The sequence below is a fragment of the Callorhinchus milii genome, unplaced genomic scaffold (assembly GCF_018977255.1).
Source record: "Callorhinchus milii isolate IMCB2004 unplaced genomic scaffold, IMCB_Cmil_1.0 Scaffold12, whole genome shotgun sequence".
NCBI classification, from domain to species: domain Eukaryota; kingdom Metazoa; phylum Chordata; class Chondrichthyes; order Chimaeriformes; family Callorhinchidae; genus Callorhinchus; species Callorhinchus milii.
This window is the reverse complement of record NW_024704753.1, coordinates 4,495,149-4,510,026: the sequence shown is the minus strand read 5'-3', so window position 1 is coordinate 4,510,026 and position 14,878 is coordinate 4,495,149. Positions and strand designations below refer to the sequence as shown.

The 14,878-nt window shown below is 42.6% G+C and overlaps 1 protein-coding gene across 8 annotated transcripts in view; it reads right to left on the bottom strand.

The window, feature by feature from the left end:
• Positions 1–1,173: 1,173 nt before the first annotated feature.
• The window catches only part of foxp1b (forkhead box P1b), a 248,245-nt gene continuing 234,540 nt past the window's right edge, over positions 1,174–14,878 (bottom strand). For 6 of the 8 annotated variants that reach the window (XM_042339613.1, XM_042339614.1, XM_007895222.2 and 3 more), the window contains 5 exons: positions 13,973–14,094; positions 9,867–9,936; positions 7,246–7,412; positions 5,545–5,625; positions 1,174–1,699 (listed from right to left, as the gene is read on the bottom strand). In XM_042339613.1, coding sequence (XP_042195547.1) covers positions 1,552–1,699; positions 5,545–5,625; positions 7,246–7,412; positions 9,867–9,936; positions 13,973–14,094 — 588 coding nt within the window. In that variant the 3' untranslated portion in view covers positions 1,174–1,551. The remainder of the gene's footprint in view (positions 1,700–5,544; positions 5,626–7,245; positions 7,413–9,866; positions 9,937–13,972; positions 14,095–14,878) is intronic. The other 2 variants (XM_042339615.1, XM_042339616.1) reach the window with 1 other exon arrangement.

Here is a 14,878-nt window from a genome sequence, read left to right as displayed (position 1 = left end):
GGGGGGGAGGGGGGGGTGGGGGGCGGAGGGGGGTTGACAGAAAAGTGACCAGTCACAGCCTTGAAGCAGGAAAGGTGTTTTGAGTGTTCTTGGAAAAGAATTCTATGACCTATATTAACAGAATTGCGTTCTGGGTGCAAGGGTTTGGATCATTTTAAGCTCGCAAGCCAAGCTCCCAATGGCACAGCTTTCTACTCTCGCCACCTACCGTGAATTTATCTAAAAAGTCGCAGAAAAAAAACAACACAAAGATGAAAACAAATCTCTCTACCTACTGAGCTACTTAACACAGCCTGAAGTGAGAAGCTTGACTGCAGTGTAAATGTATATTAATTGATTAGACAAAATTTCCACTCGTTCTAATTTGGCTCGATTCCTGCTTGGTGAACCCGAACAATAAAAACATTTCTATGGTATGTATTGCAGGAGATAAGGGCTGTGTAATAAATCGTGCCTTTCTTTTTCTGTCATTCTCTCCCCTTGTTGTTTTACTGCAACTTTCCTAGAAATGTACCATCCTCAAGAGCAGAGCAGTAGACTGCAGACTCCCTCCCGTCAGTTGAGGCTAAATGTAGGGCCCACTGATCGCTGACTGAAAGCAAATGGAATAAGCAGTATAGTTAAAGTGTACACAGAATAAAAACTGGCCTGAGGTTTCAACTTTTTTTTTTTGACACACAAAAAACAACAACTTTTAGGCGATCTTAAAAGGGGAATGGATGACAGAAAAACTACCGAGTGTGTTACAAATCGATGTCAGGCATTTTGTTCCATTGGTTTTTTTAAAAAAAAAACACACACACACATTCAACCACTACTGCTGAACATAGAGCATAATGAGGTCCTCCAGAGATTATAAAAACTGCTAGGGCACAGCAGAAGCAAACAGAGACACAATAAAATTTCAGCTAAATCATTTTTTTTTCACAAATTATCTCCCTTCTCCCCCAGCCCCATGGAAACAAATGTGGATCAAAAGGCAGTGATATTAAAACAATCCACTCCCAGTACTGTGCAAATCAGTTTAAGCCCCAGTCTTCCATTTGAAATATGAGCATTCTGGGAAGAGCTCTACCTGCAGTTTTGAACTATGAACAGTTTCGATCAGAAGCCCCTTCTCCCCGCCCGCCCGCCCGCCCGCCCGCCCCCCCCCCCTCACCCCGACCCACCCCTTCACCCACGAGTCCAACTTGGCAGGACTGCAGTCCAAAGTCTGTGTGTGTATGACTGCACAGTTCAGCAACTTTCAACACTGACATTGACTTCAGGAGAGGAAATTCCCAAGTACCAAACAAGTCCATCCAATGTATGTAGAATACAAATTCCTTTTTTTCCAACAAAAAAAGTAGAAAAAAATCAGAAACATCTCCCCCAACGGGATACTCAATGGCACTAAAAGTCGTTTTAAAACATTTCATTACTTTTGTCAAAAAAGGGACTGAAACTCCTCCAAACTTGCCACACTATGGAGAGATCTCACAAGTAAGTCTGACAAACTTTCGCTCTTTTTTTTAATATATATCTTCATCTCAGGAAATGACGAAAACATGCTCATTCCATGTCTTCATTCCCTTGGTCCTCTTCATATTCTTTGTGATTGTCCAGCTCTGGACTATGGTTTTCTGTTGTCACCAAGGAAAGTGGACCCTCCTCCATCTCTTCTGCATCCACAGGTTCCTCCTTAACATGGATAGGATACCTACAACAGAATCACATCACTATCAGACTCTGATTTAACAGGGGAAAAGAGAAATATCTTCCCCACCATCGCCATTGTGTCCCCACTCTCTGGAACTCCATTGGCGTAGTCGTTAGCACACTCGCCTCGCAAGCGAGAGGACCTGGGTTCGATTCCCGGGCAGGGCGACGTGTTGGGCAAATTTCCTTACTCTACACGCCTCTGTTCACCTTGCAGTATGTAGGAACCCGGTTCTTAGTCGATTGGCAGATCGCTTTCCGGGGCTAATAACTTCAAAATAGATTTTTTTAAAAAAATAATAATTTGGTCACTCAATCGACAACTGTTTGTGGGACACTGCTGTGCACAATTGGTGTTTTGCACCACAAAATATACAGTCACTACATGTTACCCGTATATTCTGTGAAGCGCTTTGAGACGTCTCGAAGATGTGATAAGGCGCTGTATCAAATGCAAAGATTATTATTATTATATATCGGAGGAAGCTTCAACAAATATTTTTTTGCAAGAGGAGGAGGGAGGGGGGTGAGGAGGAGAAAGGGCAAGCGACACCATCTACAGAGAAAACGCTTGTAACTGAAATAAAATGATTTTTTAAACTGATAATGCAATAGATTTACAACGTCCAGAAAACATAAATTAAATGAGAATAAGCACAACAAAGCAGCTGTTTGTCAAGCACCTAGCGAAGTCTGATCAGCGAGCACGGCGGGCAGCACTGCTCTAGTTAACATGCAGAACCTGTGAGCCTTGTCTCTGGAGGATGACCCTGAGTGAGGTTCTATCATTAATCAACTTCAACCGAACACAGCAACTAGACACCATGATACATGCTTTAAACTCCAAATTAATGCATATTTTTACAAACTGTCAATAATGGAAGAAAAGCGCTGCCAGGAAACACAGGCTGAAAGGAAAAAGCCCACTAAACACAACAGTGCGATAAGGAACTGCATTCCTAACGAGAATAATAATGCTGTCAGTTGTAAACAAGGCAAAACATGATCCTAGCCCTTGGACTGGGCAAGGGATGCACTAAGGAGATGAGATCTGCCAAATTCTCATTACTGAATAGCACATGAATAACCCATGGGGAGAATGTGGGTTGATTTTATGAAACCACAGTGATATCAATTGAAAAATGTCCTGTGTAAATCACATTTACAACAATCCAGTCAGAAACACAAATAGATTTTTTTTAAAAAAAAACAGGGGGCGGCTTTGTCAGGAAGCTCATGTAAACATGCCAGTGAGCAAACAGTGCCTTTTCCTGAGCGAACAGAGTATTTTTTTTGAAAAAAAAATGAAAGACAGTGTGTGTTCTTGATGGGTTTGTTTCTTTTGCTTAACTATCATACACTGAAACAGGAAGTAAAGTGGAAAAGTAGAGAACGCCCTGCTGCTTTCAAAACAAGTCACTTTTTAAAGGCATTCACTGCTTTTCTTTCTAAAAAAAAACACAGCAACTGCGTATTTGACTCTTTCTGCTGCCCCCTCTCATCCTCCCCACACCTCCACTTCTCCTTTTCCCAGCTCATTCCCCGATGAATGCCACCCACCACCCACACAGACCCTGCCCCCTGATCACCCTGGGTACATGTGCGCAAATACATTTCCAATCCTTATCTGGCGCTTTTCACATTGTAATAATTCATTTGTTTCTTCGGGGCTGGGACAGGACGGAAAGGGCTTTCAATGAAGCTCTGCTGGTTTCGACATATATTGTGCTCCACTGATGCACACAGCATGGCACAGTTTGCTTTGTGACTATACCTTTGGAGCATGTCAGGATGAAAGTGCGCTGTCCTGGAGCCGTAATTATTCTACTGCATGTGTACTTTCCAGCGTTTCAAAGAAAACAAAAGCCTCAGTGGCTCGTAGCCACAATGAGAGAAATTCTTCGCTAACAATGCTTACTTTGTTGTTACAGTGTTTGAAGAGGGGATACAAGGCTTCAACAGCAATGCAAAGGGGGTTTTAAACACTCTTGTTAGACCAGCAAGTGGTTTAACATAACTATTGCTGTGTTCTATTTTTTTCACCCAGCGCTTCCCTTGTGCAGTCTTTACATTAAGTTCAAAGTGATGTTGATTTTTATCTAAAGGTACATTCTGTGCACAACAAACCACATGTGTTAGAGTAAACAGATGCAATTTTAAAGAACAACATGTGCGTTTTTTTTGCAAAATGCAGGTGACCCGATGTTTGCCAATAAGCCGGAGAGTGAGTGTAAAGTACACGTTGACATGTTTAGCTTTCGATCGGTTAACTCCGACTGCGTCAAATCGGGGAAACTCGACCAGTTTCTCCAATTTTTTAATGTAATTTGGGCATTAATTTTTCTCTGGGCCAGAATCAAATTATGAGATGTAAAGCAGATGTAACAAAATGCAACAAACCGCACTGATTAATCAAAAATATAATCTCAACATGCATTGAAACTTCCTCTCGTATTGACAGTTTTAAAGATTGCAATAAGATGTATTTTTTCCCAGAGTCAGCAAGAGAGAGAGTTGGGGGGGGGGGGGGGAGCAAGAGAGAGAGAAACTTGCTCAATAATCCCTATAAATACTACGAACACCCATAGGACAGCAACCCACCCATCCTGCCTTACCCTTCCTGTTCCATTCTGCCCTCAACGCCATCCATACTTAGCGTGGACAGCAATCTCCCATTACTTCATACTGTTATATATGCGCTCATTATACTGCCGTCTGGTACTATAATGCTCCTATTAATTTTCCTTTTGATATTTTAAGAGTGATCTATAAATCATGTAGCCTTTCATATGAGCGACCATTAATGCCTGGCAATGATGCTGTCTGCAGCATATTATTTTAAGCTTATAATGTAAGCAAGTGAATGAGCAGTTTTATTCGGCAAAATTTATTACAACTTTTAGGTTTACAGTGGCTGGAGGCAGAAAAATATTCAACACCTTTGTTTGAACATGTTTTGTTATCGGCATCATTTGTTTATGCAAAAAAAAACATGCAAAGGATTGTACAGTAAGCAAGTTATATTTTAAAAAAAGGCTAAAAAAAAAGAAGCTGTCTTTGCTGTAGGCCACCCTGGATCTAATTATCCCACTTTTTGAATTTGTATACTCAACCTCGTTTGAATGGTTATTTTTCAAGAGATCACAGGAAATACAGCTGTGGAATTCACACAGCTCTGCCATGTGAAGCGCTCATTACAGAGCAGCACTTGCTAGCTTGACAGTTCGTCTTGTGTCACGTTCCACGCCTTCTCCTGATGCACTCACCGCTGCTGCTGCTGCTCAACTTGGAAGCGGATCACTACCCTTTAGAGAAGCAACACGCACTGAGCAGTTCTTCCAAAACTTAGTCTGATCCTGAGTTTGCCACTAGCTCTCTGGAATCACCTCCCAAAATGTGTTCGCCTTACGTCCTCGCTCTATCTCTCTTGCCCCCCCCACCCCTATTTTTAGACCCTGATGAGTATTTACCCCTTCGACCGCACTTTCAGTCAATTTCACCCTAACCCCCTCCCTTTCCCCTCCCCGGTGATACACACCGTCCCCCATCAAGCACTTTGAGATGCTATCCTAATCTGAGAGGTGTTATATAAAGTTCAAGTCATTTCCAATCCAACAGCAAGAAGACAGTTAGCAAATGTCAATTCTTTTATAATCGCTTTGTGGTTGTAAATGTAAATTTGCAATGTAAATTGCGTTGCAATTGTATTCTAAAGAACCTTGAGATCAAAACAATTTGGGCTTTTTTTTCACACACACACACTCACACACACACACACAAGCGGAGGTGTAGAATGGCGTATTGGGACCGACTATAAGCAGGCTGTAATAGGATGTGGGTTCGCACCTGGGGTTGCTCATAAGGTGAATTCCTGATTTCAGCTGTGCTGAGATAGAAGCTGGTGAGTCCAGGGGAAAGCCATATCTCCTGAGAAGGGAGGGGGGGGAAAATCATCAGGCAAGTTTTTAAACCAGGTTCCTCTTAACAACACCTTGCTACAAATACCAACAGACTTTGCAAAGTGGGGGGGGAAGTAACACCTGCTCACCCTGACACCAGAGAGATACAGTAGTTGGAAAAAATTTAAATGGGGGAGGGGGAGAGAAACCTAGGATAACGTTAAATTCCTCCCTCCAAGTTTTAGTGGAGTGAGTCAAGGCAAGGCATTAACTTCAAATTGCTGCACCTTTTTTTTTATTAGAAGCGCCGTGAAGCTGAAGGTGCTGGGACCTTTTCCCTGAAGCAACGTGAACAGGCGTATGTGGACGCACTCAAAATTCACAAGATCAGAAGCTTAGTTTGGATCTCATCCTTCCAGAATCCCTGCCCTACCTTGTCCCATCACAGCGCCAAGCTGGCTTTTGAAATTGAGAATCTGGTTTCAAGCTGACAGGCATGAAATCGGTTCTTAGTTGTGGATTTTCCATCTGATCTCTTGAAAAAAAAGGTCCGTTTGGGCCAGTAAAAAAAAAATCATAGATGGTCTGTAGGGGCTGGCTCAGCTGCAGCTGCCTTCACCTCCCCCTCCCCACCCCGCCACATATTTAAACCATAACATCCAGGGGCAGAGAGCTGGATGTTAACTTGTTGTCCCAGTTGCTGTTTCTGCCGCCATGGGGGGTGGGGGCTGAAAACCGACCGACCTCAGGAGGGGCATGACAGCCAAAGTTTCTAATAACGATTCTTGCATTTATATGGTGTTTTGCAGTTTTCTGTGAAAGTGTAGTGACTGTGTATTTGTAGGTGGCCAATTTGTGCACATCAGTGACCCAGAAACAGGGAGGAAGGTGAATGACTTAAGTTTTTTTTAATGTGGGGGGTGGGGGGGAAGGGAGGAATTGTTGGATTGTTGGCGAGGACACTGAAGAGTGTCACATGTTACTCGACTCCCAACAGAACAGTTTAAACAGTTGGTTTAATGGCTCGTCTGAAGTAAGGCACCTCAAACAATGCAGCAATCCCCAGCAATGCATTGGGAGCTTTGGCAAAGACTGTGAGCTCAAGTCCTGATGTGGAGCTCGAACCCACAACCTTCTGACTTTGAGGGGAACGTGCTATCAACTGAGCCACGTCGACTCCGAAACCCAGTCTGCATCTTGCCAGCATGAAGCACGATCACAGGTGTATCGCTAATTCATGCTTCTCATCCTCATCTCTATTCAGTGTCTACTGTTTGAAAGAAGCCTGTAGGCAACTTTTGACTACAAAAAAAAGCTCAGTTCAGACTGAACTGCACAGTTGCACTCAATGGCAAAGGGCTCAAAAATCAATAAAACTGAACTAAGCACCTGGAAGTTGGAATGATTACAACTGTGAAGATCAAAAGTTTTTTTATGGAGGACAAAGGTTTGATGGACACATTAACATTTCTTAGCAGCAGCTATCTATAACCTAACTAGACCTAACTAAAAAACAGTGTTGGAAGTGTATCAAAAAAAGACAGGATTGACCACCCTTTAGAATATTATTGGAATGTGAGGGATATGAAACTAGGGGAAAACGAACAGACGGAGAGGACGACAGAAAGCATTGCTTCAGCGTACTCACATAGTTTGCAGTGGAGAACGTCCTGGACTGCTGTCACTCTCGTTGCTATTTGCATGCTCCACTGCACCATTTAGCTCCTCATGGATATTACTCACCATGGTGGCTATAGTGGGATGACCCATGGAAGCAGTAGTGTACAGAGGTATGTTATTTTCAGCCATTGAAGCCTGTTATAAGCACACAAGGAAAATTGGTTTAAAGAAAAGACATGGTTTCAACTGAACCGATTAGCTCACTGGCTAATGTTCCCTTGCCCTCTACAGCAAGCAGCTTATTACCGCTCAGTCTCTGACACACAATGTAGTTACAGACTTACCATATGGGGAAACATTGTGTTCGCACTAGACGTGTAAATGGGGGGTGGGGTGGGGGGAAGGGTGCAAGAGACTACCCCCCAGGTTATCCTGCAGAATCAGTGATTTGGGTATTTTGGGACAAATACATAAAATAAACCGAGATGGGATTTTGGTTTCATGTCTCATCAAATGGACAATGTCAGCATTTCATCAGAGGGCGTGTCAGCCTGGGCTGTGAGCTTAAAGTCCAGGCGTGGCACAAAGCATTCGCCCCTGAGCCGAGAGTCCTACTGACTGAATACGAGGAGCAGACTGGAGCAATTGGTTGGGTGTGTTGCACGTGCCACATTCGCATGCTCACCCAAAAGGGTAACCGTTAGCCAAGCATCATCCTATCTTGGGCTTCACACAAACCAGAGCTTGGTTGAGATTAGGAACTTTATGCCTCAAGGATCACCAAAGTAATCTCGTGTCTGTTTTTGCCAAGGCACACTGCGTCTTGAAAGAACTAGATGATCACCCACCGCAGCCCCCCCCTCCCCCCAACACAGTTCATTTTTATTACTAAACATTTTCCCGATAATCTGGGTTAATATATGTCTGCATGTCCTTGTGTCTGTGCACTTGCCCTGTTCATATGCACTCCATTTTGCAAATCGGGAGGAGAACATTTGAGCACAAATGTACTTCTTATTACTGGAGTGAGTACGTCAAATGCAGTAATTACACATTGGTTAAATACCACAATGATGTGCATAGAAGTTGGAGATTGCTGCCAGCACTTTTTTATGGCACATAATATGTAGAAAGCTACAAAACTGCTTGCAATTTTTAATACCTTCTGCAAGATAAAATAGGCTCTAAAACTATTAGATGTGTCCCCGAGGACTGCAAGCTGACAGCAAATGGTATTTACTATTTTCCTTCTAGCTACCTATTAACGTTCTTCCTCATTCTCTCCCACCCAACCCCCTCATGTCAGGGGTCAGTATATGCCTAAAGAGTCAAAAGAGGACAGATATGTTATCTTCACTGTCAATACCATTGTATTGCGGACGCCTCTTTAGTTAAGCAAGTGCATGTTACAGCCTAATACTTAGTAATGTTTTGGGGCAGATCATCAGATAGAATAAAACGAGCAGAAATGTTGCTTTCGAAATGTCTAAAGTGTTCTGTTTTTTAAAAAAAAACACAAACACGGATGTTAAAATGTGACTGCCCCACCAAAAACTGTGGTTGAAGCAGAAACCACCTGGGCCGCTGGCTTTTGAGACGGAATTAAACGTATATTTCAACAATAAAAATGAGAAATGGGTACAGGGAGTGGGACTGGATGGGGAGAGCTCGCTCAGAGAATTGGCACAATGAGCCCAATGTGGTATAAAAACTCAATAACCCTATCTGCATGTTTTGGCTGATGCCTCGTGAAAAAATTACACAAAAATCACCAAGTGGATTGACTCATGCACCGACCGGGCATTGATGTGTGCAGGGCCGCCTCTCACTGGGGAGGTGCCCTCCCAGTTGGGTGAGTCTCGGCAGGTTTCTCTTAAGGTTGCGCGACTTAAGTGGTAGGCGGTTTTCATTTCAGGGGAGTGGGACCTGTGAGGCTTCCAATAGCACCTTGTTTCGCCCACAAAATATACAATCAATTCGCTTTACAGTATACGCTGTGAAGCGCCTTGAGGCTTCTCAACCAGTGATGAGGCGCTAGATCAAATGCAAGAATTATTGTTGTGCCACGATGTAGCGTAGATGTTTATCGCTTCGGACACCCTCCCTACGGCAGCGGAAGCAGATTGTGTGGGTTATGAACCCACACTAGTACTGGTGGGGGGGGGGGGGGGAATATGACTGAACTGCAATGGGTTTGCGCTCCAAGATAAAATGTTAATGATAACAGAAACTGAGCAGAATTCACGCTGCCCTAGTGCTTCCTTCTTAAAGTCAGTAACAATAGGGGGGCCTGTGACACTGAATCCCATCATTCAGCACATTAATAGTTGTGCCGGAGTAATTACACTTGTGGTGTTTTCGCCTTGAGCAACATTCTGAAATAAGATGGTGGAAATTATGATACCACTGATAAATATTAATAAGTGAACTTTTAATTTTTGCCACAATATTCAAAATGTGAAACAACCAGCTAATGCTCCAGTGGCTCACAATGCGGACGCCCCAGGGCTTTAATGCCTCGCGCACTTAAAAAGTTTAAAGAAATTAAATTTTAATATCTAATTAGTGCAAGAGTCATTTTGCGGATTGAACGAGGAATTCGGAGACCGTGGACTCGACAGACCCGAGCGCGCCAGTCGCTGATCTTACCTGTAAAGCAGCACTGAGTGGTGAGCCATATCCAAGACTGGTCTGTAGATTTTTTATGATAGAAGGGTTGCTGCGTGTAGGAGAGGATAAATAATATTTACAATTCACTAATAGTAAGCAACCGGCATATTGTAAGCGGCTTTCGGTTTGCTATGTTAGGCTATTGTAAGCTCCCCGTCAAACAAAAGAAGAGGAAACTTTTAAACTGGCCTTAACATCGAAGAAAGTGGTTTTCCTGAGTAGCTTCAATGCTGTGCCTGATGTAGTGCTGATTAATACTGTCTGGGAGATTGCAGATTCGATCCATTGTTTGTGCTCAGTTATCTGATCTAAGTCACGTTTGTGGAAGATGCCTTTCTGTTAACTTCAGTATCTCTGGGTTGTGGTCAGAGCAGAGAAGGGGAGGGCAAAGAGAACAGGGGTTCCTGATACAGACTACTATCCAATGATGACTACTGGAATGGCTACTGGGGTGGCCTGAGGCCAGGACAGGCTCGGCTATAAAATCCTCAGGGCTGAACAGCTTGCCTGCTGATACTCGATGTCAAGGCTCGTACATTAAGAATGAAATTGGAGGCAACACTTTTACAGGATTCATGCTCTTTGCAAGAATGGTCGAATTTAAAATGATTTTAATCTACATGGTTAGATTTAAGATATTTTTTTTTGAGGCAAACAAAATCCACTTTCCCCCCTTCAATAAAAATAGCAAAACTCCTAAATGTGTCATTTATTTAATAACTGATTTGGATGTGATTCAGTAAATGGATTTGTCTCTCTGTAGATCTTTGATGTGAACAGGGAACAAAATATAATCCTCCTTAATCCCTGTATAATTTGAATCAAAGCGATGTGCCAAAAATAAAGTGGCATTATATTCAAGTGCACACAATTCAAATAAAAGTAGCTGATGTCTGCAACTTCATTTGAAAGTTTTTGATTATAGTCTTCGAAGGTATAGTTTCAGAAACAATATGCAATCTTTAACTGTTCAGAAGTTTGGATGGAAGTGATGGATAACAAGTTTTGTGGCTCAGAATTTAAAGTAAATAGATGTTTCTCAGTTGATTGCAATGAATCAGGCAACCAAGAAAACAATAGTAAGGTAAGTATTAGACCTGTAAGTGGCCTTACAGAAATGAAATGACTCTGAATTGACAAGAAGAAAAAAAATATGAATAGGAAACATCTCAATCAGGTGAAGTTGTCAAAAAGGAGTCAACTGATCGGAAATAATTTTGAATTATGAATGATATTTAGAATGCAGGGAGGAAATGTTAAAAAAAAAAGTTATCACAGGTTGAGAGGGAATTCACATCCAGGACTGACTTTCATTTAATTAAAATGATGCAGGGATGTCATCAGAAAAAAGGCAACTGGCTCCACCCTATTAATGAATGAATTGTATGAAATGGTTACATAACTAATAATTCCTTGGGAGTTTTAAGTATCGCTCTTCCACTTCTGTTGTGAAGGCAGCGACTCACGCTGGGCTGTGGCACAGCTCGATGGGCATGGCAGCCTCTGGCACCCGGCTTAAGTGGCCTTTTTTTTTATCTGTAAGCTTAGACTGTGGCCTTCTTAACTAAGGGTGTGTAACAACTGAGCCTGACCTGTTCACCCAATACATGTGTACTTTCCAGCAGGGTCTCCTCCCTAGCCCAGAGAGGAAGAGTGCTGGGGTGGGGGTAGGGGTGATCAAGGGTGGGGAAAGAGGGAAGGAACTGAAGCCAATCGCAGCAACTCATCACTTCAGGTGTCTAAATGCTCCCAACTCAGCATAAACCTGGGGAATGGATCTGAGACCTTCCTGGTCTGTATGTGATTCAGCACCACATCGGGCATTCACCACAGAGGCATCAGGGAAACAGGAATCAAATTGTATTATCAGATAAAAGATGAAAGTGATAGGATAAGAAGGTTCCGCTGAGTTTTATAACAGATTAAACACTAGCGGTGCCGTTCAGATTTTTTTTATTGAAGAATTCTTTCTGTTTGCAGTTGGAATAAAGGAAAGGATGGTTTGACGTAGAAACATTTATGAATATTAAAATATGTCACAGTGAGCAACCATTTAGCAATCTCTCCCCTAAGTTAAAAAGGCGATTTCCGAGTTCCCATCGTTTTATAATGTTTTGACTTTTTTAACCTCCTCCCTATTTGTGTCATTATTCATCTAAGAGGACAAACAGGGCGGGGCATAAGTGGGGCTGAAATCTTGTGAAATTTGGCCAAGCTACAGAAGGGTCGGGGAATTGAATTGGAAGCTTTTGCATGGGAGCGCAGAGTCAAAAAAGAGCCAGAGTGAATAAGTTATCCCACGCTTTCACAATTCCCCTGCCTCCTCACATTTGCATTGAAAGTAAGTGTTAAATATCTCCAGTTAGGTCGCGTGTTGAGAGAGAGTCTTTGTAGAGTTGCAGAAAATCGTGCATTGCTTCCACAATTACTTGGTGGTGTGTAAATGCTGCTCTAACCAAACCTGTTCTGCACTTTAATGAAAGTGGTGAATATTATAGAGAGTCTCACATTGGCCTGATTGTAACACAATTCTGAACGTACGCAGGTGTGGTGTTATCTTACTGGGCTGTTGACAGAGAGCCCTGGGGCATCATAGCTCAATGCTCTGAGCATGTTTGACACAGGAAAAGTTCTCAGTTTGATGAATGGAGTTGCTGAACGCTTCAGGTTTAGCTGGAAGTGATGTACTAGCCCTAATGGTCGTGATGAATTGTCAGGTTCCCACAGCGACTAGCTGGTACATTATATGATACAATGAACTTTGGGGTCTTGTACAAGACTGGGAGGGAAGTGGAGAGAGATGTGACTGCTTCTCTGAGAGTGGGAGCCTTGTGGACGCTCAGAGATATTGTGCATTCTTAGTTTTGACACCAGCAATTGGAACGTGCATACACATTACTAGCTTTTTGTCATTTCTCTTATGAATCTGCTTCTATTGCCTTTTATTCTAGGTTTGCTTTGCTCTGTCTAAGTGGACGTGTGCTAACATTCTTGTTTGTATCTATTTGCAGTGGCATTTTCACAATGACTGTGCAAACCCAACGGGCAAATTCTTTCCATCTTAACACTCTGTAGTACACTGCAAACATTCCAATAGTTTATCGTGTGAAATCGCTTTAACGTGACACATTAGAACTTTGTGCAATCCTGTTATAAGCCAGAACAGGGAGAAGTTACAACATGGGAACAAGTTTCATGTCGTCACCTGAACCTTTCCTTAAACCAACTGCTTGAAAAATGTTCTGCAGGCAGAATTTGGAGATCATTAATGTTTGGGATGAATTCGAAGTTGGTTAAATTCCAACAGGAAGGGCCGTTTTGCAAGTTTTAAACGAGTGAAAGGAGAATACACACAATACATTGTAGAAAACAATTCTTACTTAGCTTACACTAATAATAATCAGGAGAAGACTTGACAGATGGTAACCATGCAATGCAAAGCAGAAGCAAAATAGTAGCAAGCAAAAGCTCTTACTGTGCAAATTGTTCATCAAAGCTTTCATCAGGGTAGTATTTTCGAGGACGGCCTCGTTGAATGTGGCGGCCACGTTTAAATTCTTCATCATCAACAGTCCAAAAGGACCCAAACTCATCCTCTACTCTGATAAAGCACTTATGCAGTGACAAATTGGTGCGTATGGCACCCTGGGTTTATAGCAGCAGTCAAGCAGATGCGATGGAAAGACAAACAAGGGCAAACGGGGATTGGGATGGAACAAAAAACAAAAATCACACACAAAGGGGTAGGCAAGGGGAAAGGAGAAAAAAAATGAAATAAGCAAATGGTTTGTGGGGTTAATATGTGTAGCCTGCAAGCAGAAGCACATGACGCAAAACACCAGGCAAGCAGATGGAAAGAACGTGGGTTGGGCACCATGGAATACACAGACTGGAAAATGTGGGGAAAGGAAAGGATGCCGTGACAAAGCATTTGCTTTCCACGCCCCGGATTTTCCTAGACAGCACGGATGTACCCAAGTGACACCCTCCCCTCCATCACCTGCAAGCAGCCACAAGCTGTAGGTTAAACTACATGGGAGCTAGCTATGCTAGGAGGTTCAAGCAATCAAACACGGTGGACGTACCCACTGATCTTTTGTGGCCTTCGTTTTTGGAACTCTATTTCGTCCACTGTCCATACTGCCCCTTTAACATTTTCTACTCGAACAAAACACTTGTGAAGACTAAGATTATGGCGCACTGCATTCTATAGTAAGTACAAAGAAGAAAACATTCAAAAACTTGTCTATATAAAAAGCAAGTGTAAATCATGTGTTGCCAGGGTCAGACTGAAGAATCACATAATCGGTGTTTACAATAAGGCCCGAGCTGTGTTCAGACTACTGCAATATGCCAACAATAATTACATCTTCAGTCCGTTTCACATTAATTGCTTGTGTATGTAAGAAGAGAATGCATCAGTGCTGCTTCTACAAAGCTGAAACAAAGTGCAGTTCATTCATTGGCACAAGAGTGAAAACGTTTCCGATACAATATATAAACGCAGACGAATTTTCTCCCCCTCTCCCAATGTACTCTCAGCAAAGTCGAGAGATGATAGTGCTGGACATTGCAATGTCTTCCACTTGACCTCCAATAACAGCTACTAGACAGCAGCAGCTCAGGGAGTCGGGAGTACAGATCGGGATTTTATAACAACATAAACCGCTGTACAGGCAATCACAGTTGTTCTCGGTCACTGTATGCTTCACTGCACTCACCTGAAATGACCAGAGGTGAAATAGCCCATACAGATTGATTTACAAATGACTCTGGAGCTTATTCTTTATGTGATAAAGGTCAGAAACTATGTGGAGGAGAATCCCCGCAAATGTTTCGACAATGCATCTTAAATACAAACGGTGACCTCTCCCTCCCCTCAGCCAGCACTAAGTTGACGTTAACTAAATTCTCATCCTTGCAACTGTTTAGGAGACGACTGCCAAAATAGAACTGGATTCAGGGCAGTTGTGTACTTTGGCTGCAGGTAA